General features: G+C 57.6%; 2 protein-coding genes across 2 annotated transcripts; both read right to left on the reverse strand.

The window, feature by feature from the left end:
- Positions 1-2112: 2112 nt before the first annotated feature.
- Positions 2113-18779, reverse strand: KCNH4 (potassium voltage-gated channel subfamily H member 4). Its single transcript, XM_030294987.1, has 16 exons — positions 18704-18779; positions 16577-16810; positions 16100-16246; positions 15841-15974; positions 14770-15013; positions 14265-14422; positions 11317-11524; positions 10125-10319; positions 9527-9726; positions 7647-7896; positions 6814-7058; positions 6126-6164; positions 5573-5925; positions 5192-5298; positions 4507-4580; positions 2113-3281 (listed from the first exon to the last, which is right to left on the reverse strand). Exons 1-16 carry the CDS (start codon positions 18777-18779, stop codon positions 2886-2888), a joined length of 3060 nt encoding a protein of 1019 aa, XP_030150847.1. The 3' UTR covers positions 2113-2885.
- Positions 18780-21159: 2380 nt separating this feature from the next.
- HCRT (hypocretin neuropeptide precursor) lies at positions 21160-22561 on the reverse strand. The gene is made up of 2 exons (XM_030296802.1): positions 22476-22561; positions 21160-21627 (listed from the first exon to the last, which is right to left on the reverse strand). Exons 1-2 carry the CDS (start codon positions 22494-22496, stop codon positions 21253-21255), a joined length of 396 nt encoding a protein of 131 aa, XP_030152662.1. The 5' UTR covers positions 22497-22561; the 3' UTR covers positions 21160-21252.
- Positions 22562-22569: the final 8 nt, after the last annotated feature.

The raw sequence follows: 22569 nt of genomic DNA on the forward strand, positions 1-22569 counted from the left end.
AGGAGCCGGTGGCCGCCTGGGACTTAGGGTTAGGGTGGAGCCCGCTGCCGGCGAGGCGGAGCCCGGCCGGGAAAATTTTAAAGCCAGGGCTGCCAAACGCGTCACCCTGGGTTCCAGGAGCCCCGAGGGGAGGCGGGTGGCAGAGCGCTGGAAGAGGGCAGACGACTGTGTGAGCAGAATTGGGAAAGGAAAAATATGGTGTGAATGAATAATGCACATGAGGCCGCAGTCCTGAGCACTGGCTAAACCGGAGAAGCCTCTGTCTGCACAGAGCTGCCAAGTCAGCTCTGGGAGCCCGAGTGTTGGGGACATTCTGTAATGAGGAAGGTGACGGAAGTGCTATAGGAAGGGTTCTCTGGAGGTGAACCAGAGAGATCAAAAGGAGAGTTCCTGCCACTGCTCAGCCGTAAGCCAGGACCCTCCTCCTTTGGCTGAACATCAAGACACACCAGGATCACCTCTACCTCTGCCTCCCCCGACCCCGACCCCGACCCCGACCCCGACCCCGACCCCGAACCAGCTCCTGTCTCTGATGCCAAATATGGAGCCGGACTACTTCTGCTTTGGCTCTCCCCATCCATAAACACAGATTAGAACCATTTCTGTTTGCCTCCCCCACCTTGACCTCCATATGGATCAGGACTATTTCTATTTTTCTTTTTTCTTTTCTTCTTTCTTTCTTTCTTTTCTTCTTTCTTTCTTTCTTTCTTTGCTTCCCTTAATGTGGATTAGGACCACTTCTGTCTCCGCCCACCCCCCTCCCCCAACACGGACCGGTATCTCCTCTGCGTTTGCATCCCACTCCCAGGAATACTACTCAAAACTTGTATGGAATCAAAGCTCAGTCCAGAGACAGCTGTGGGCGTTGTTCCTGTGACACCTGCTGACACCAATCATGCTTTGGAGCCTGAGCTGAAGAATCAACCTGTCTGGGACCGCCTGCCGCAAAACTGCCCACACCTAGTTCCATCTGGTCACCAGAGCGCTGCTTTCTAACAATAGCCGTAACCCCCATCTCCCCACCCCTGCATCCCTGCAGTGATCATCTGAGAAGTGAAAGCTAAGAGGGAAGAGAGGACTTAAGAGAGCAAAGGAGACGGGCAGAGTGGAATTCCTAGCAGGTTCTTGGCTAGTGACAAGCTTTTCCCCCCAGACCCTGCTGTACCTAGCCTGTAACAGGTACAGGATTGGTTATACAAGATCAGTGGGGCGTCCCACTGGCTACCTTTCCAGAGCTGGAGGTGGGTCTGAGTCAGGACTCTGTGCCTCTCACACACTGTGTCTGAATCTGTGGCTGTCATGGGTGGGAGGAGGAGGGGTATAACGGGCCCGCAGTGACTCATTAAGGTTTCTACCTCATCCCTGGGGCTTCTGGTGGCGTGAATGTGGTGCCAAGTGGATTGCTCGGCGCCTTTGCCCTTCCTAGAGACAGCAACAGGGCCCTGGGGTGCGGTGGGGAGTGACTGCCCTGTAGGCTCCTCCAAAGCCCTGGAGCTCTCAGACCAACCCCCAGAAACAGCCAGAGCCAACAACTACAAAAATAAAGCATTTATTTCCTATCCAAAAGTGAGCCTTGGGTGTTGGGTGGCAAAGGAGAACTGGAGAACAGGGTGGGTTTGTGAGAAGTCAGGGCCCTGAGTGAGACCGTGTTGGGTGTGGGGAGAACAGGCTCGGAAGAGGTCTGGTGAGGGGAGGGGTAGGGAGTGCCGTGGGGACTGTTTCAAGTTGCTGGCAGCAGAAAAGACCACCTTCAGGGACAGCCTGCGGAAACACAGAAACAGAGATGTTGACAGGCCCAGGCCCAGGGGTAGAAGCTGACATTTCTGGGCCCAGAAAGCACTCTCTGGAGCACAGGAACCCAGAGAGGACACTCTAAGGCAGGAACTGCAAATCCAAATACCTACAGAGACCAGACAAAGAAGTCAAAGGAGGGAAGCCAGCTAAGTGTCAGGAGATGATCCAGAAATGTGGGGACTGTGAAAAAGCGGTGAGCACAGGCCCCATCTCAAGAGGACTGCGGCCACTCAACACCAGTGGATTATCGCCAGTGGAATGTTGGCCCAGGGTTGCCAGAACGCCCCAAGTTTTTTAGAGAAACTGGAATATCTGGATATTTGTGTGAACTCTGATTTTTAGTGTCAGCAACTCATTCGTATTTTACCACACGCGCGCGCGCGCGCGCGCACACACACACACACACACACACACACAAATCTGCGAGAACTGAAGAATACATATCTGGGGGCCACCCGTTTGTTTCTTGTGTGGGTTGAGGGATGGGCTGAGCCCCTGCAGCCTGGGCTGGTAGGGGGAGGTCTAAGGAGTCTTGGGCTCCTCAGATGCCAGCTGCGATCTCAAACCTACCTGTCTCAAGGTGACATCGCTTCCAAGGTGTCCAGCAGAATCCAGGGGCTGGGATAGAAGGCCTCACAATATCACTAAGCTATCTCTGCTGCAGAATCTGCAATCTGTCCCTCTTGCCTTAGACACCAAGATCCTGCCTGCTCTTGCCTCAGTCTTCGTGGGCTTGATCTGGGACCCTCCCCCAACCCCCGGTGCTCCCTGTTATCTACCTGCCTCCAGATCCTGGGGAGAAAGCAGGACATGTCATCTGCCCAGACGGATCGGCACTGCATTCTGTCTCATGCCTGTTGGGTTCCACAGCCTCAGGTGGCTCCCCCTCACAGAGGGGAAGGATACGGGAAGGTTTAGAAAAGGGAAGAGGGTCCGAAGTAACCAGGCTTTGTTAAAAAGTCCAGAGAATGCAGAGCCAACCAGACCAGCCGGTGGCTGTTGACCGGAGGCAGGAGGCCAAGGGGCCCAGTCCCTCCCTGGATGGCAAGCAGCAGTGCCCACCCCAGACGGGCCTGGGCCCAGGGCCAGGGTCAGTGGAACGTGTCTGACCTGGACCGAAAGCTGTGCTGCATGAGGCTTGGGGTCGGGGATGGGGCCTCTGGCACTGGGGAAGGTCCCAGAGGCTCAGGCTCTGAGGGGAAGGGGGACAGCACGGAGAGCCTCAGGTTGGAGGGGGCGGCCCCCATCTCTGCTGTCCCCACACTGGCTGGGCAGTGGACCTCCGCAAAAGTAGTATCCTGGAGGCTGGGCGGTGGTCCAGATAGACAGGGTGAGATGCGTGGAGGCCTCAGCTGGGGACCAGGAGGGTCTGGGAGCCGAGCCGAGACTACTGGGTGGACTGGGGGACCCAGCCTAGCCTGTAGCAGGCCCATGATGTGTCGAAGCTCCCGGCTCAGCTGAGACACTTCCTGGTTGAGGCGGGAGATCTGTTGAAAACACAACAAATCGTTTCCCAGATGCCACAACAATCACCGATCTCCCGGGTGCGCCCCCCTCCACTGTGTACAAAACTCTTTCCCAGCCACTCCTGCTCACGGCCACTGCGAGAAAAAGGCAGGGCAGGGGTTATCTTCGTCTAGATGTAAACACTCAGCTTGTTTCCAAAAAGGCTTTGGGACAGCAGGTATTGCTATCCCCTCTCCTTCACTTTTACAAGAGGCAGAAAAATAGGCTCAAAGAGGCCACAAAGCTGGAAGTGACAGACACAGCAGCCTTACTCTCAGGTGACCCCCGCACACAAGCTCAAGCATCTATTCAGTGTTTTGCAAACTTCAGGGAATACGAATCAACTGAGAAACTTGTCAAAATGCAGATTCCTGGGCCCCGCCCCAGCCATTCCAAATTGGGTGAGGCTCAGGAGTCTGCATCTTCTTAATGGTGCTGACAGACACTCAAGTGTGGGAAACACCACCTAGAACAGTGAGCCCAAGCAGGACTGGCCCTCCATCTGGCCCAACAGGGCCTGGTCCTGCCCCCCAGCCCCAGGGGCTGCCCTCCTGGGATGCAGATGATGTTTATCAGAACCCAGGGAAGGCCCACTCCCTAAGGGTTGGGCCTGACTGTGCCCTGATGACAGCTCAGAGATCCCCTGGGAGGAGGCAGAGGCAGAGCCTTGGCATACAAGATCTGGGCTCTTCCTGACCAGGGTTTAGACATGAGGATCCAGGTCTCCCAGGGCTGAAGGCCTCTCAGCCTCCCTGTCCTCTGACCCCTAAGTTTGCTGAGCATTCCCTTCCCAGGGCTGGGGAAGGAAAAGGACTTGGTAGGGGGCAGGTCCCTAAAGGAGAGAACCCCACAGCGGAGGAGGGAGGAGAGGCTGTCTTTGCGGGCTAGATAGCCTGAGCCAGCCGGGAAAGGGTGGAGGCAGCAGGCACTGAGTACTTACCTGTGCCAGGGGCTGGGCCAGGCATGTGAGCACTCTTATATCATGCTCAACAACTCTGGCAAAAACAGGTTATTTTTCCCATTTTTCGATGAGGAAATTGAAGTTTGGGGTGGTTGTGGGACTTGCCCAAGGTCACCCGGCTAGTGTGAATAACTGAACTCAGGACTCTGGCTCCAAACCCTCAAATGCTCTTACATACGAGGCACATCGCTGATCCCAAGATGCTATCTGCCAAGGTTGGAGGGAAGGAGTCAACCCCAACCTACCTCCTGGTTTAGCCTGCAGACCTTTTCCTTCATCTCCTCAGCCTCAGTGGCCAGTTCCTGGCTGGGCCTGGTCCCTGCAGCCAGAATGGGGTGGAAGGGTGCAGGGTGAGTGCAAGGAGCGGGAGTCTACGGCTTGGGCTGGGTCCCCTCCTCTTGCTGGGCAGGCAGAGAAGAGAGGAGAAGAAGCTCTGGGCTCAGGATGATGGGAAAGCCAGACTCTTCCCTGCCCCTTCCCCTGACCCCTGCCCCAGCTGTACATGCAAAAGCTTCTCTTTAGCATCTGAACACAACATGCTCTTCTCTCCTGCCTTTATCCCAACAACTGCCTTGCTCCACCCCTCAAACTCCTACCCAACCCTTAAGACCCCCTACAAGTGTCTCCTCCTCTAAGAAGGACAGTTAGGGGTGCCCTCCCCTCCTGCCTCAGAGCCTTGTTCCTGTCTCGGTTGTGGCACTTGACACCCTGCTCTGGAATCGTTTATCTGAGGACACAGGTGTGCCCCCCACTAGACTGGAAGCTCACTGAGAGTGCAGGCCAGGTCTGATACATCTATGCTTTCCCAGCACAGAGTCCGGCACGTGGTCAGCCCTTACTACACATGGGATGGACGGCTGAAGGGACGGACGGGTGGACAGATGGCGGGTGAATGGGTGACGGAGAGTGAGGTCTACGGCTGGCCCTTACCTGAAGGAGGGGCCTGTGAGCAGGGCCTAGCGTGCTCATGCCTCCTGCTGAACCGAAAGGTAGGGGCCTCCGCTGTGCTGCCAGAGTCCTCAATGCCATCCACTATCCTGGGATGGGGGCAGTGATCATCAGTCCCATGCGGAGGGGGCAAGGGCCAGAGCAGAGCAGGCGGAGGGTAACTGGGGACAGCAGTGCCAGGGAGCTGGGGAGGAGCAGCAGTCAAAGAGGGGTGGGGTTGCAAGTGTGGTGGATCAGGAAGGGCGGGTGGGCAGATGGGGCAGAGATAGGAAGAGCACTGGTTGGAAGGCTGGGGACGGAGCCCAGAGAAGGTTCTGGAAGCCAGCAGGGGTATGGGGAAGGCAGGGGAGGCTGGCGTCTCACCGGGGACTGAGGTCCGGAGGTCCAAAGGTTCCCAGTGGGGGAATGAGAAGCTGGGGGGGCTTCCAGGCAGCAGAACCCCTGGGGGGGCCATGAGGGGAGGGGCTGTGGCCCCGGCCAGCCAGGGCAGGGGAAGGGAATGGGGACAGGGAAGGGGAGGAGACAAGGGCTGAGAATGGGGGCAGCTCCTCGCCCAAGAGGCTGACCAGGGAGCCCCGGGGCCGCGCTGGGCTGAGGTTGGGCAGCAGGAGGGGCCGGCGGGGCCTGGAACCACCCCCAGACTCCACCCCAGTCTCGGCCTCTGTGATGGATGGTAGGGTCTTGTCTGAGGAGGAGCCAAGGCTTTCAGAGCGGGGCTGTGGGCAGAGGGCAGCTGATGTCAGGACAGTGAACAATAGGCCCCTTCATTAAGCAACAGCCTTCACTGGCAGATGCAGCCACCCATCCCCCCCCCTTCTCCCTGCAGCAGAGGAGCCACGGAAAGGTGCCTCCAGCTCCCAGACTCCCCCATGCAACCTCAAACCCCACCCCACACCTCCCAGGAAGATGGTGTTACCTGGGAGAGGCGAGGAGATCTGGAAAAGCGGCTGAGGCCCTGCGGGGACATAGGGGGGATTCAAGCTGACTCACACCTCCCCCCTCTCCTGGTGCAGCTCTTCCTCCCCATCAGTGCTGTGGGCTTTGAGAATGTGGGGCCTTTTTGTGGAACTGAGTCAGAGATACTTCCAACTCCAACTCAGAGATGTCTGAGTGGCAAAGTAAGTCTGAAAAGCAGTGAAAGACAAAGGCCTAGGGTGTAAACTGTAGACCTGGCCCAGAGGCTAAGCCAAAATGGGGTCAGGAAATATTTGGTGAGTGCCGAAGAGGAAACCCAGGGGATGATGCCCAGTTCAGAGACGGACTTGGAGGAGGAGCACGCGAGGGGGACTCTTTCCAAAGTGAGGTCCCTCTGAGGGGTCTGAGGGGGGTGCTGAGGGGTGGCCAACAGGAAATGATGGGTCAGAGGAGTCGGAAGTAGAAGTGGTGAGAGATGGTCCATGGGGTTAGGTGATGGCCAATGAAGAAGGGTCAGGTGGGGGTGGAAGATGTTAAGCGTGGAAGGGACAATGGAAGGGGGTGCCGGGGATTGAGAAATGATGTTCTCCGGGTGGAAGGAGATGCATGAGACTCTCTCTTGGGATGGGGAGGTCTGCCCTGAAGGAGGGGACCTCGGAGGAGGTGGAGGCCATAGGGGGTCTACATACATTGGTGTCAGAGCCCTGGCGCAGGTTGAAGGTGAGGTCCCGGGGCAGGCCAGCCCGGAAGGCAGCCCCGTACTCAGGATAGAGTCTCAGGACCTCAGCCAGCCCTCTGCTGCTCAGCTGCTGCAGGCCACAGTAGGTCAGTGCCTTCACGTCAGCGCTGGTCTTCAGCACGCAGCTTGGGACTGCCCCTGACCCAGGCTCCTGCCCCGGCTCAGGGATATCTGCCCCAATCAGGTCCCCCTTCCCTGTGGGTAAGGGATGGGGATAGTCAGCTGGGGCAGAGGGACCAAGAGGATATCAGCGGGAAGTGGTCAGTGGAGCTGGGGGATGGTTAGTGTGTTTGAAGGGCGGTCAGAGAAGGATCAATCAATAGGATTGGTGGAAATAATCAATGGAGTTGGGAAAAAGTCAGTGGAGAGTGACTGATGAAGTTGGGAGACAGTCAATGGGAAATGTCAGTATAATCAATGGAACTAGATGATCAGTAAAGAATGGCCAGAGGGGTCAGCTAAAGGGTAAAGGCCAATGGAGTTGAGGGTCAGTGGGGAAGAGTCAATGGAGTTGGGAGATGGTGCAGCGGGAAAGGATCAGTGGAGTTGGGGGAGAGTCACTGGGGAAGGGTTGACGGGTTGATGGCCCATAGGATTAGGGGAGAATCTGAGGGTATGGTCAAAAGGGGATGGTAGTGAGGTGAAGGCACCAGGAAAGAGGACCCCCTCAGCAGGAATTCCACATATCCATTAGGGGTATCCCAGGCCCTAGATTCCTGGCCACACCCAATGCCTCTGGGGGCAGGTTCTGGGGTAGGTAGTAGGTGGTGGTGGGATCCTCACCCAGGATGGCCAGCACCATGTTGTCTCGAAGCACCTCAAGCGAGCCGGAGCAGACGTAGTAGTGTGCCTGCAGGGCGTCCCCACGGCGCAACAGGTACTCGCCTGGAGCGCAGAACGAGGTCTTGATGTGCAGGGAGAGGGCCCGCAGGCAGCCTCTGCTCGCTGCTGCAAACAGCGGCAGCTGCAGGATCTCCCGATTCAGGTGCATAGCGATGTCAGCTCTCAGCTCGTCTGGGAAGTCACGCAGTAACTGCATAAGGGGCATAGGTCATTCTGGCCATCCCCCTGCAGCTGCTACTTGAGTTCTATAAATGTGCTGAGCTGTCTCCAAGGAGAGAACTCCAAAACTTGCCTTTTGCTTTGAAGTTACCTGTGTTTGGCCTTCAAGAAGACCTCTGTGTATCAAACCTCAATTTTGCTTGTGTGTGGACCTCTCAACCCAAGTTCAGGAGCAGAGACTAGGCCTTTTCCTATGTGTCCACTGCCTGTGACTACACACGGTGGTCACTCACACATGTCCTTGGTTACTCAACCCCGTACAAGGATCGGCCCTGGTGGGTCAGCTTTCAACCGGGAGTCAGGAAACTAGAAGTCAGCTCTGCCCCTAAGTCCTTGTGAACCTTGGGCAATCCATTTGCTCTCTCTGGGCCTCAATATCCCCATCTGTAAAACGCAGGGTTACACAAGACCTTGAACATTACCAATGATCTCTGAGGGGCCAAACAATGTTCATAGTTCTATCCTCATCTTATGGAGCCCCTAGGCCACTTGGGCTTGCTGACCTCTCCCTCTTGTCCCCATTTCCTCCCCAGGCTCCTCTTCTAACTTTCCACACTCTGCCCGCATCATGGCAGCCAGCTTCATGACTTCCCTACTCCCTGTGAGCCTGGAGCCCTACCTATGGGTCTAGACCTGTATTTTCAACTACTGACGGAACAGCCTCCACCTGGATCTCCCACAGGCACCACACCCTCATCATGGCCTAATCCTGGACTTTCATTTTCACACCTTCCTCCTGTGATGCCCCCATCATGCCCCTTTGCCCGAACCAGGGACCTGGGGCCCATTCTGAGCTCCTCTCCTGCAACCAGCCGATCACCAGGTCCTCCGGCTCCGGCTCTCAGAGATACCCCCTAGATCCTCAGGTCACTGCCCAGCCTAAAAGTTTTGCAGAATACAATCTAAATTCAAGACCACCCATGAGCTGGCCTGACCCGCCTCCCCAGCCCTGTCTCTTGCACTCCGGTCTCCCTCCTCCCCTCCACAGCACTCACACACCCAGTCCTGAAGGCTCACTGACTTGACTTTCAGTTCCCTGAACTCCCCTGCTCTTTTGTGTCAACATTTCCGGGTCTGTGTTCCTACTCCTCTTTCTGCCTGGAATGGCCTCTGGTAGCAGGCTGATTTCCTTCTTGCCCCTCATGATGTCCCCTCTCCCGTGCCACCTTCCCTGACTCCTCTAGGCCCAGGCACAACGTCCCCTAATTGCTCTGCCATCCCTCCAGCAGAGTCCTATTCACTGCGTAATTATTTGTTTACCTGTCTGCCTCCTTCACCCAACTGGTGTCTCCCTCAGGACAAGGGCTGAGTGTCATCATCTCTGAGCTCCCTGTGTCCCGCACAGAGGCTGGCCCAAAGCGAGCGCTCAGGAAAGGCTGGCTGAGGGGGGTGGGGGTGGGGGATGGCATTAGCTAAGGCCTGAGCTCCCTCTCAGCTCCCGTGTTCTAGTGCCAAGGAAAAGGGATGTGGATGGGGGTCGGTGCCGTGCCCCTTTGAGCAGGGCTTCGCCTCCCGGGACCCCAGGTGTCTCCATCCCAACCGCAGAGAGACGGCGACCCCTCTCCCACTCTGACGCCACGCGCCGGGTCCGGGCACACTACCTCGTTGGCGTCGATGCCGCTGTTGACAGCCCACGTGGTCTGGAAGGACTCGAGCATGCGCTGCTTGAGCGGCCGCGGCAGGCGGTGCACACGGATGAAGTCCTTGAGGTCCTTCATGCGGCGGTGGTAGAGTGAACGGCGCGAGTACATGCGCTGGATGATGGCCGTCACGTTCCCGAACACCACGGCGTGCATCAGCGCTGCAGCGGCGGCAGCGGCAGCGGGTTAGGGACGGCCACCCCTCCCGCCTCCTCCCCCGCCCCAGGACCCACCGTGCCTGTGGACGGCTCTGGGCGCCTGGGGAGGGAGGGGCAGGAGAGCCAGCGGGCTTGGGTTGGCGCCGGGAATAGCCAGACCTGATGTTCCTCTCCTGCCCTCCAGCTAGGTCATGAACTTGGGTTTCCCATTCCCTTCGCAGAAGGCCAGCACGCCCCCCCCCCCCCGGGGACCAGCATGTAGTAGATGCTGAGGAAACGGCTATGAATGAATGCACGACTGTCTGGACGTGGGTGGGCATCTTGCCTTCTCTTAGCCTGTTTCCCCATCTGCACGCTGGGCTTAGCGGGGCCACCCTGGGGCATGGCGGGCCCGGCCTCACCGCCTATGAGCATGGTGCAGATGGAGAAGATCTTCTCCGCGTCAGTGTTGGCGCACACGTTGCCGAAGCCCACGCTGGTGAGGCTGCTCAGCGTGAAGTAGAGGGCAGCGATGTAGGCACTGCGCCGCGACGGGCCGCCCGCCGAGCCATTGACGTAGGGCTCCTCCAGCCGCTTGCCCAGCTCGTGCAACCAGCCTGGGGGGGGGGGGGAGTGGAGGGAGGCAAGGAGCGGCGGCCCAGGCAGTGGAGAGCTGGCCTTCCCTGAGCTGCCTGCGCTTGACTTTGGGCAAGTGTTTACAGAGGCGAGGGGAGGTTTGCACCCGCAGGGACAGAAAATGTCCCCGGTGGTCTGGGCCTGGGACTCCCCACAGTGAACTGGTTAAAGCTGCAAACTTCCTAAGCTCCTGAATGTTTGGGGGGACCCTCCTCACTCTAACAGTTTACTGAGCACCCCTGTGTACAGGGTGCTGGCACTTGACCCCACCATTCTCCCTGCCCTGATGGAACCTACCGTCTGGAGGGGAAAGACACATGAAATAAATGACAGGTGGGCAGTGAGCTACTAAAAGGGAAGTACGGGGCGTCCTAGGAGCCATAATGGGTTAGGGAGAGTTAGCTTAGTGGTGATTGCAAGGAATAGAAAAGTCACTTAGGGGAAGAAGGGAGGGAAGACAAAGGGAGAAGATTCCCGAGAGGAAAACAGGTTCAAGGCCGTTGTGAGAAAGCAGTGCATCCCGGGGAGCTGGAAGGAGGCCAGCATGGCTGCAGCACAGGGCACAGGGAAGAAAGGGAAACCAAGTGGGGAGAGAGAAGGCAGCAGGGCTATGCAGGGTGTGGATTGAGTGGGGACTTTTTTTTTTTTTTTTTTGAGTGTGGACTTTATTTTGAGGGCAGTGGAGAGCCACTGAAAGGGTCGGGGGGAGAAGGAGCACTACCTCTGCCCCAAACACCCTCCTGACCATGAGAGTGTTTCCTGTACTGCTTTGATTGCCTGTCACCGGTCTTGCTCCCCTGCTAGGCTGTGAGGTCTGCCCAGGCAGACCCCTGGTCTTCACTTCAGTACCCCCGTGCCTGACCCAGAGGGAAGAATGTGGGGTGGTGGGTGTGGTGCCAGAGGAGGCATCAGCCCGGGGGCCTGAGTGGACAAGACAGGCGGACGAACGTCAGCGAAAGCCTGGGGTCGGTGGCTCACCGATGTCCCAAAGCAGCGGGTCATTGGCCTCCATCTCCCGGCGCCCGATGACGTACCAGATGCAGGCCATCCAGTGGGCGAGGAGCGCGAAGACGGACATGAGCAGTGTGAGGACCACGGCGCTGCACTGTGAGTATCGCTCCAGCTTCTGCAGCAGCCGCAGCAGCCGCAGGAGCCGCACCGTCTTCAGAAGGTGCACCAGCGATGTCTGCAGGAGTGTGGTGGGGGAGGCTGGGAGCAGGCACGCCTCCGCCTCCTCGGAGCCCCTGTGTCCCCTCCCAGATGCCCTGGAGCCAGGGGAAGCTGCAGCAGGGGAAACCGTCCCTGCTGTCCTGAGAAAGTGACCAGGGAATGTGGCCAGGAGAGAATAATACTAAAACCAATAAAGGCTAACACTTACTACATGTGTGCTTGCTTACTTATGTAAGTACTTACTATATGTGTGTCAGGCTCTGGGCTAAGCACTTACGATCCTCATGACACACTCATGCCTTCAGTTCGGTTATCATCATTGTTCCAGTTTGCAGATGAGTAAACTAAGGCTCAGAGGCAGGGGAACAGACACAATGATCGCTGGCCCCTGCTTGAAGCCCTCAAAGTCTTAGGCACAACCAGCTGTGGACAAGAGCTGGTTGTTGGCGATGACAGCAGTTGTGATGGGAGCCGTCCTCAACCCACAGAGTAGCAAGGTAAGGCGCGAACAGGCAAGAGGCTTGGGGACAGGGGGAGGTTAGGGGCCATGGCCATGGTGGGTGAGCTGCTGATGAGAGGCGCATACCGAAGTGCTGGGGGAAGGAGAGCAGAAAGTGAAGGAGCCTGGGTTTCAAGGTCTTAGCCATTGTGGGGCTTAGGTGGGGGTTATGGAGCTGGTGGCACCTCGTAAGCATCCTGTGTTAGCTAATATTACCACCACGACTGTTGTCATTGTGGTCACCAGTGCTTCGATTAGCCCTCCAAATCTTGGAGACGAGGAGCAGGTACGGAAACTTATCCTCTCACTACTCTGGGAGGGGGCAGCTTGGAAGCTAGGGCTGGGGGCTCTGGGGCAGCGCCGGGGGAACTTGGTATGAAGGCCCTCTCAGAAGCCTCCGCCAGCATCCCCCACAGCCCTGGCCCGGCACGGCTCCTGAGCCACCTCCTGTCCTTTTCTCTAATTTTAGGTGAAGGAGCTGGAAAGGAGGTGGCCCTGCTTCCTCCACATGGACCGTCTCCAGGGCTTAACGCCTGCCTCCAGCTCCCAGAGCTTCTGCTTCCAAACTTGAGTCCTTCAGAGCTTCTCCTAGTCACCTGCCTCTGAGCTCCACTCCCTTGGGGCCCTCCTCTCCTTCTCCTTGGACCAGAGTGTCTCAGGCCTGGCTCCTTCAAGTCCACAGCTCTGCCAGTGCCTACTCATCCTCTATCTTTGCTCTGTCTCCCTCCAGCCCCACACTGCTCCTCCTCCCCCCTTCTGCCACATCGTCGAGTTGGGTGCATGGGGTTCCTGAGAACCGGGGTGGTACGTTAGAAAGAGGAATAGACTAGGAGTCTGGAGGCCTGGTTCCAATCTCCTGCCTGCCGCTGCTAGCTGTGTGACCTGTGGCAAGTCACTTAACCTCTCTGAGCCTTTGCAGCTACCTCTGAAAAAGAGAATCTGCCCTGAAGGGTTACTGTGAGGCTCCTATGTGATGATGTGGGCGAAAGGACTTAGTAAATGTAAGATGCTCCTTAAGGTATCAGAGGAGGGGGACTGCCTGGGAGGAGAGACAGGGGATTCTCTGTAGCTCTCCCCAGGACAGCTGTCCGGCTGGCTGACACAGCCTGGTGGGCACGGGATGGGAGAGTGCAGTCACAGGGAGGGGTGGGGAGCTCTGCTCGGAGTGGCCGGAGCCTCAGGGCAGACATACACACATGCACGTGTGTGGGAGTGTGCACACACGTGTACCCAGCCAGGAGAAGAGGCCCACAGCCCGTTGGCGGCTAGTTAAATCCGGCTGCGCGTAGGTGGTTTCCCACTATAGCTGAGTATGGCAGAGAGAGGAGCGCACAGGGAAACTGCTCTCCACCTCCCCACCCAACAGCCAAGGGGGTCTGGGGACACAGGGTGGGACTCCCTCACTCTGGACTCGAGAGCACCTGCTATCTGCTGGCTGGGTGCAGAGCTGGCCACTCAGGGCACCTCCGGGCAGTCCCCGGGGAGCTGAGAGGGCCCAGGACCTGGCACTGTCTGCCTCCAGATCCACCCCACAGCTTCTGCCTCCTTGTCTTGGCTTACAACGCTCCCCCCAGATGCTCTCTCCCCATCTTCTGCCAGCCAAATCCTGCTCTCTGTCAAGGGTCTAGCTCTGCTCTGTCTCCTGCAGGAATCCTTCCCAGACCACCCCTGGCCTTTTTCCAACTGCAGTGCTTTGGCCTCCCAGGTGCTGGCTAGATTTCAGATCATTTGTACGCACGCCCACTTTCCTGCCTGGAACTCCAAGGTCGGCTAGCTCCTGCCCAGCTGCCAGCAACACCTGGGCCCCATCTTCCTCTCCATTCACCTCTTCTGTTCCTGCTGTCCCCTCCACCAGTCCTGCCCCCTCACCAGCTTAGCTGCCTGGAGGCTGAATCCTTGTCCCTTTTCCCCACCGTGACCATGCTCCACACAGTGCTTTGCAGACAGCTAAATGCTCATCGGTTGTTTGTTAAATAAAAATGTGAAAAGTACCACTCATTTGGCATCAGACCAATGCCGCCTTGGTAGCCCTAGTTAGCTTTTCATTTGTCTCAGCTTCCCTCAGTGATTGTGAGCTGAGCTCCCCGAGAGCGCAGACCCTCCCAGCTCCTTCTGAGCAGCCCACGGCAGGTGCCTGACAACTACATGCAGATGGATGGATGGGAAGGACGGAGTCTGAGTTGGGGTCGGTGCCTTCACAGGAGATGCTGGGCTAACTTGGGAGGCTGGGCTGCAGGGTGGCCTGGGGGTCACTCACCACGGTGATGTTGAAGACATAAAGCAGGTCAAAAGGCAGAGCAGCAATAAGGTCAACGAAGAACCAGGTGGCCAGGTAGTGAAGACCGATGGAACGAGGAGCAGAGACCACCTGGCCGGACTGGGACACATAGGTGGTGCGGAAGTTCAGGATGATATCTGGGGGTGCAAGAGGCTGTTGGTTACTAGGGGGCTTTGTGCCCAGAAACTCAGGCCGAGGGGCCAAGGAAATGAGTAAGCTGGGAACAAGCCTGAGGCCCAGAATGGAGGTGGGGGCAGGGAAGAGGAAGAGAGCTCGGGCTTCTGGCTGGTCTCCAGGGAGGAGTGGTCTAAAGGTTGAAGGCTGAAGGGGTCGGAGGTCAGGGCACATGGACCATTAGGACTTAAAGACCCAGAAATGGTTGGGCTCTGAATGCCTGGGTACTGCAGGCCCAGGATCGAGCAAAGGTTGGAGGAGTGGGTCCCTCCAGCCCACCCACCAGGGTATGTGGGGCAGAAGGTCTAACCCAGGATGAAGAGCATCTCCACGGCGATGTCGCTGACAAGGGTGTGTCGGGAAGTGATGGGGGTGTCATCATCGCCCAAGAAGCAGACATTGTAGGGAACGGTGACCGCAACGTAGAAGGTGGCGAGGAGGATGAGGCCGTCCCACACGGCCTTGGGGACGCTGTAGTGGAGGAGGAGGCAGCGGGACCCCCCCACGGAGGCCACCTTGTACTCGGGCACTGATGGCTTTGGCTCAAACACGTTCTAGGGGGAGAGGGGTGGCGGTTGGGGACATTTAAGGGAAAGAGGAGCCGAGGCTTGGGGAAGGGAGAGGCAGCGGATGGGGAAGGGGGGAGTGGGTGCTGCAGGCATGACCACGACAGGAGATAGAAGGTGCAGGGGAGGGGGTCAGGGGCTGGCACCTAACACTTCCTTCCTCTGCCAAGCAACTGCTCAGGCCCCCTGTTGATCAATCCTGTTTTGAGAGGGGGGTTTTATAAGGATGGGCCTTCCCCCTACTTGAGAGGGAGATTACGACAAATCAGGCACACACCTTAGCTAACTTAGATGCCACTAACATCTCCCTTAAGTTTCTCTTGGTATTTGGGGGCCCTGTGGGGGACGGGGATATCCCAGAGATGAGGGGAGGCTGGCACGGCGCACCCCGTTCCCTGTAGCCCTCAAAACAACACAGAGGGCTGGACAACTGATCCCAAGGCTTTATCAGGGTCCTAGGGCTAGACAGCAGGACCCCACTGGGGGCTCTCTCCCTAGGACCACAGCTTGTGATTTCACTCCTCCCCCGCAAAGGTAACTCTATCATCCAGAGGTAGGTGATGTAACTGCTGCTAGGTCCCTGCCCTTATGATATCATCATAGTAGAGTAACGTCAATCAGAAGGAAGCAAGGGAAATGGGGTTGGAAGATGTGAGGGGACACGATGGGACACAGCAGAGAGTCATACATGAGAAACGGGTGGACAGAGGAATCAGCCACGGGAGGGAGATCAGATAGGCAGGGAGACGGGGAGACAGTAGCAAGGCTGTCTCAGAATCACAGCTGGGAGACGTTGGGGTGCAGACAGGACTCACATTATTGGTTTTCATGCCTCCCTGGCCCCGGCGGCCAAAATGGCCAGTCAGCCGGTGTAGGACAGTACGGCTCTGCCTCCTGGCAGATCGAAGTCTTGAGCTGGCTCCCCTCCTACCAAAACCGCCCGAGTTTTCTGTTGGGAAGAAGGGTGCAAGATAAATGGGGGCGCATCCCATGAGGCCCGGTAGGGAGAGGTCCTGTGTGACTTTCAGCAAGGACCTCTGACCATTAATGCCTCCTCCCCAGGCCTGCAGTTACCATGATTACTGTCACCATGGCCTCCTGAGGGGCCAAGTCCTGGGCCTCCACTCTGAGTGATGTCCTTGAAGGAAAAGAGGAAAAGCACGACCTCTCCCATCTCATTCTTGATGGGCATCATGTCCAAGAGGCACCAAAAGGCTGAGCCTGTAGATGTGGAGAGGTGGAATGGGAGGGTGAGCAGTCCGTGGCACCCCTTTCCCCTTAACCTCCCATGGTTCCTGAGCATAGTCAAAGGGCTTGGCAAAGGTTTAGATCTGGAAAGAACCCCAGAGATTATGTTAGCTGACTCCTTCTCTTCCAGATGGGAGAACAAAGTCCTCGAGAGGATCAGGGATGTACTTGGCGTCACCTAGTCAGCCTGTGGCAGTGGGTGGACCAGCACCCAGACTTCTGCCATGCCAGGCAAATTCTGGGTAAGGCACCTAGGCAGGGCTGCGGGGCTGCAGGACTGCAGGGCAGGCCAGGCCTCCTTACCATCCTTTCGATAGAAGCAGATTTCAGCCCGGTGCTCCTGATGGCCCTCCAGGGCCTTGTGCAGCCTCTGCAGTGCTGGCTCGCTGGTCTCCGGACCGTAGAGGAAGCGGCAGCTGCAGGTTTTCTGCATGACCTCGGTACGGCCGTAGCCTGTGAGCTCACAGAATCCGTCAGAGCAGTACACAATGGGAAAGCCCCGTGGGCCCTGTGCGTTGGCCAGCAGGAAGTTGCTGTCTGTGGGAAGAAGAGGTCAAGGTTAGGTCAAGGCCAGGAGGGGAGCTTAGCTTCAAGGTGGGTAAGTACCTCCCCCAGGCTGTGGTCAGAAGTCAGAGCCAGAAGCTTCCCAGGCTTCATTTGATTCCTGGGTCCCCTTTGGGATATTCTGAAATGAGAGTGCGAAGAGATAGAACAAAAGGACAAGGACGTAAGGGTGGCCCGGGACTGGCACAGGGATCACTGGGGGGTTGGAGAAGGTCATGCAGTCCTTCTGCCTGCATTCAGGCTGGTGAGCTTATACAGAGGACCTATAGTAGTAAGAGCATGGGCTCCAGCACCACACCCCTGCCGCTTTCCAACCATAACCTTGGACAAGTTAATGAACTCTCTTCTGTGCCTCAGCTTTCGTATCTGCAAAGTGGGGGGTAATATATCTTGTTCACATGGTTGTCGTGAGAGTTATATGAGTTACCTGGGGAAAACAGATCCTAGCACTCACTAAGTGCTACACTGACAAGGTACGACAATACCCCCCCCCACACCCCACCCCCCCACCGCCCGCCGCATTCCCACAGCCTGCAAGACACATGCATAGCTGCTACCCTGTCATCCTATTAGAGAGTGGACAGGGCAGAGATTCTGGTGATATCACACCCATTGTATTGATAGGAAACCAAAACATGGGGATTATCCAAACTCACAAATCTCCTTTGTTGGGGGAGAGAGACAGTGATGAGTAGTGTCCTCATTCTCTGCCTTCCAGGAAAGGTCCTCTTTTTAGCATCTCTTTAGGTAATTTCAGGGGGTCTGTCCCAGTGCTCAAAGTCGGACAGGATTGGGCGCTGAAGTTTAGTCCAGCAACCCCAGCAGCAGAACCTGAGCTGGCTCCCTATGGCTCCAATGTGTGGAGGTCGAAGAGGGGCTCTGTGGGCCATCCAGGGGCAGAGTCTCCACTGAGGGAAGGGGCCTGAGACACAACCAGTACTGGGAGCTAAGAGGGGTGACTGTCTGGGGGTGGAGTGGCTGATGGGGGCTGAAGGTGCCTGGGAGGCTTTGGGTCCTGGGCAGCAGCCTCCCTCTTCCATCCCAGGGCCCGTTGCCCGGGTGATGGGAGCTATGGAAACAAGGGAGGTGTCTGTGGGGGGAGAGTGGGGAGGCGGCTAAGGCCCCGGCGGCTCGGTTTCCGCCCGCGGGTACCGCTCCCGCTACCTTCCAGATACTGGCTAGGGTACCCCAAGGGGGCAGGGGGAGATCTCTCAGCTCCAAAGTAGGAAAAGGGAAAGGCGGGAGAAGTGGCAGAGAAGGAGGAATGTGGCTGTCCAAGGTGCTGAACCTGGAATCCAAGCTGGGAGTGGGTGAGCAGAGAGTTCCCTCCGTCACAGGGACCACCCCCTCCTCCTGCCTCACCTCCCTCAGATGCAGACGCGCCAAGATTTGGGGGCGCGTGACCTTAATCCAAGCAAGGTGCTGCCTAAGTCTGATCTTTTCTCTTTCTTTTTTCTTTTTTTTTTCCTGGGGAAGGAGATGCTGGAGCCTTCTGGAAGTGGACTCCAGAGCGCCTGACCGCTTCGTCCCACCTCTGCGTCTCGGATACCCCCCCATACGTCCCCAGCAGAGCTCTGCCCCGCAGCGGGAGGCTCCCACGGCCCCCTCCTCCGTTTTGCGGCACAAAAAGCATTTCCTGACTCAGTCACACTCCCAGTCTTAGCCCCCTGCACTCTTGGCCCTTTCCTCGCCTCCCCTCACAGGACACTGCCAGTCCTGTTCCTTTCCCGGCGACTTGGGGAGTTCCTAGACCGTCAAGACCACTCTCCCCGCCTCGGGTGTCACCATATCCAGGAGACCCGGCGCCGGCGCCGAAGCCGACTTGGCCCCAGCTCCAACACCCAGCCCCAGCCTCGCCCCACTCACGAGTGCCGTCGAAGCGGGTGGCGATGGTGTCCAGAAAGGTGTTTTGCGGGGCCAGCAACCCCTTCATGACCGGCATGGCCTCGGGGCGGGGGGTCGAGGCGCGGCGCTGGGGGGCGTTCAGCGCGGCGGGGCCGGAGGGGGCGCGCTGCCGGCGGAGCCGGGGCGCCCCATGCGCCCGCCTGCCTCCTCCCCTCCTCTCAGCGCCGCCGCCGCCGCTGCCTCTCGGTTCCGAACCTTGCAGCTCTCGGCTAGGCTTGGCGCCGCCTCTGTCCCCCCACCTCCCCACGGGCCAAGTTCTTTCCCCCGGGCTCGGCCCGCACCCGCCACGTGGCCGGTACGGGGAGGGGCCGCCAGCGACACCCTCACCCTTCTCCGCGTTGCTCCTCCCAGGGGGGAGCGGCCCACGCGTGTCTCTCCCAGAGAGATTTCGGGACACGCCCACCTGGAGCAGAGACCACGGAGGTGGGGCGGGGCTTGGTTGGCAGACACTCCCCTTTCCGGGGTGACCACGCCCCCACGCGTGGTTCCCAGGCGACTCCTTGTGGCTCCGCCCTACGGGTTTCCCCGCGCGCCGCCCACGCTGCGGATGGTGTTTGGTTCACAGTGCCGCCTGCTGGAATTGGGATATTTCAGTTCCCTGCGCTCCAAAGTGTGATAGCAAGGTTAAAGAGATTCGTTTGGCCGGTGGGGGGTCGACGGGACGGCTGGAAATGAACTTCTAGAATAGCTTAACCCTCACTCGCGCCCCAGTTTAGGTAAGGAACCTTGGCGAGCTCTGTCTCTGAGCGCAGCCTGGTGGATGAAAAGAGCTTTGGAGTCCATGGGGTAGAATCCCAGCTTTGCTACTCACTGATTGTGTGATTTAGCCTCGTCAAGCCTCCCTTTCCTTATCTGTAAAATTGAGCTAATAATTTTCACCTCATGCGGTTGTGAGAATTTAATAGCATAATGCATGTTTTTGGTACACAATAAGTGTGCTGGAGAGCAATTGTCTCTCTCTTCCTGTAGTTTTGATTTAACCTTCCTTCTCTCAGCTGCCATTCAAGTGGAAGAGAGGCTGGAGGCAAGTTGGGGGCTGAGAAAGATAGTTTCAAGTTAGGCAGAGGCAGTTTGCAAATCTTTAAAGGTGTATTGGTGGTCTTTGAGCTCCATCTTCTCCAAGAGGGAACCAGTGCAGCAGCAAGAATGACCCAGGTGAGACCAGACATCGGACTTTTTCACTACAAAAGCAGAAAATCACCGGGCGGGGGTGGGGGGGTGGGTGGGGGGCAGCTGAGGGTGGTGGCTTAGGGTGGCTGCTTTCCAGAACAAAACAGCTAAAGCCAGTGAGAATGGGAAGATAGGCTGGTGGTCATCTCAGGCCCTCACCAGTGCTCCTCATCCCCAAGTCTGACCTGGGCATTATCTGGAATGTTAGATTGCTTAAAAGTCCCACATCCTTCTGTGTGTCTACTTTTGGATGTTATATTAGTTTCCTAGGGCTACTATAACAAAGTACCACAAACTGGCTTAAACAACGGAAATTTATGTCTCAGTTCTGGAGGCTAGAAGTCCAAGATCAAGAGAAGGCAGGGCTGGTTCCTTCTGAAGGCTGTGAGGGAGAATCTGTTCCATGCCTCTCTTCTAGCTTCTGGTGGGTTGCTGACAATCTTTGGTGTTCCTTGGCTTGTAGATACATCACTCCACCTCTGTCTTCATGTTCACATGGGTTCCCCCTGTGTGTGTTTCTGTAAGTCCACATTCCCCCTTTTTATAAGGACACTGGTCATATTGGATTAGAGGTCCACTCTACTCCAGTATGACCTCATCTTAATTATATCTACTATTTCTATATAAGGTCATATTATGAAGTGCTGGGGGTTAGGACTTCAACATATGAATTGGGGGTGGGGAGGTGCATTCGGCTAAAGTTGCAGGAAAATCTTGCCCCATTTCTGATTAAGAACTCCTGACTCCCAGGTAACTACAGAATGAAGTATAAAGCCTTCACAGTCCAGGCTGCAGGAACCCAAGAGCTTCCCCTCCAGCGTCTCCCCGCGCCCCACACCGTCAACCCTGTGCTGCAGCCACTCGGGAAAATTCATGTTGAATCTCAAATTCTCGGTCTTTTGGGCAAGCTTGGCTCCTCTCCCTTTCCAGCCAGACTCCGCTCCTCTGTGCAACATTCCTAGCTACCTCCCATCCCTGTCTGTCTGTAAAGGTCGAGATACAGAATGACGAGGAGAGAGCATTGAGAGATGAGTCTGCCCCCCCTCCTCCCCCTCCAAGCGTGCACACGTGCGTTTCTCTCCGTACCACTGGGCCTAGCACAGTTCCTTGCTCTGTGTTTTGTGTTCTACCAGCCAGAGCTGAGGTGCTCCAGGGCCGGGCTGCCAGGCCCTCGGGCTCTTTACAGACTCTCACGCCCCCTGCAGGACGGGATGCGACAGCAAAGGAACAGAGACCAGCTTCACTAACAAGAGACTCGTCTTTATTGCCCTTTTTCTGAGGGCTGACACCCGGCGGGCAGCGAGGAGAGGGCAGGGTCAGAACCCGGCCAGAGCAACGGCTCAGACTCCAGACCTTCCCCCAGGCGCCGCAGAGGGAGCGGCCAGGGCGGGACATCTACGCCCGGGGCAGGGGCGCGGCGCTGGCTCTGCGCCTGCGCGGCGGCCCATGGTCAGGATGCCGGCTGCGTGGTTGCCGCTGGCCTGCAGGAGGCGCTGCAGCCGGCCCTGGAGGCCAGGGGGTCCCGGCCGCCGCTTGCCCAGCGTGAGGATGCCGGCCGCGTGGTTGCCCGCGCCGTGCAGCAACTCGTAGAGGCGGCAGGAGCACGTCTTCTGGCGGCAACAGTCGGGCAGGGGCTGCGCTGCCGCTCCCGGCGACAGGAGCGCGGGCGGTAGCAAAAGCAGCAGCAGCAGCAGCGTCACGGCGGCCCAGGGGACCTAGAGAGACGCGAGGCCAGGCGCTGGGGTGGGGGGAGGGCGGGGGGGGGGCGGCGGGTTTCCCGCCGCGCCCACCTTCAGCCCCCTGGCCCAGGCCCCGCCCACTTGGTTCTGCGCCCCCTCCCTCCTGCGGTCCTAACACTCTGCGTCCCCTAGTTTCCCCGGCCTCTGTCTGCAAGACTGTATTAGAGGGCTCCTCTCTGGCTCTTTTACCTACTCATCTCTCAAGCCCCAGCACACCATCTCCTCCAGGAAGCCCTTTGAGACTCCTGGGCAGAGTGATTCCCTCTTTTCTGGGTACCCTTAAGTCTCTCGTTACCCCCATTAGAGCGCTTACCACTCCACCTGAAAACAGGGTGTGTGAGTCTGCACCGGAAGTTTGTTCACTCAGGGAAACAGACCCAGTATAGTCCCAACATGGGCAAACCAAGGACTGGGGTGCAGTCAAGGACCGGCAGGATCCAGGTTGTCTTGTCTGCCTGCTCCCTCACAGGGGAAACTGCATTCTGTGGCTTCTGCACCAGTTTCCTACCCTCTTATGGGCACAACTTCCTCACTTGTAAACGGGTTAAGTAATTCCTATAGTGCAGGCTGCCAGGAGGAGGACATGAGAGACTGCAAACAGCACCTGATACATGAGCTCTCAGGAGCTGGGCACAGTCCCATGCTAGCAGAGGCCGACCCTCCGCCAAGGCCCCACCCAGTCCCCTGCCTCAGAGCCCCCCACCCCCCCCCCAGGAAAAGACCAAGAGTAGAGACATCTCAGACTTCTTTCCAGCCCCCTGAGCAAGCAGTCTCATTGCCCCCCTGGGATGATGAGTTACCCCTCCATCCCCAGGTATCTTTACCTTCGTAGAGGGAGGGTTCATGACGTCTGGAGCTCAGAGTGGGGTAGCCAAGAAAGGTGTTGTCTGCAGTGGTCCAAATAGCCAGGAACTTTGA

Source organism: Lynx canadensis, chromosome E1 (genome assembly GCF_007474595.2).
Source record: "Lynx canadensis isolate LIC74 chromosome E1, mLynCan4.pri.v2, whole genome shotgun sequence".
NCBI classification, from domain to species: Eukaryota; Metazoa; Chordata; class Mammalia; order Carnivora; family Felidae; genus Lynx; species Lynx canadensis.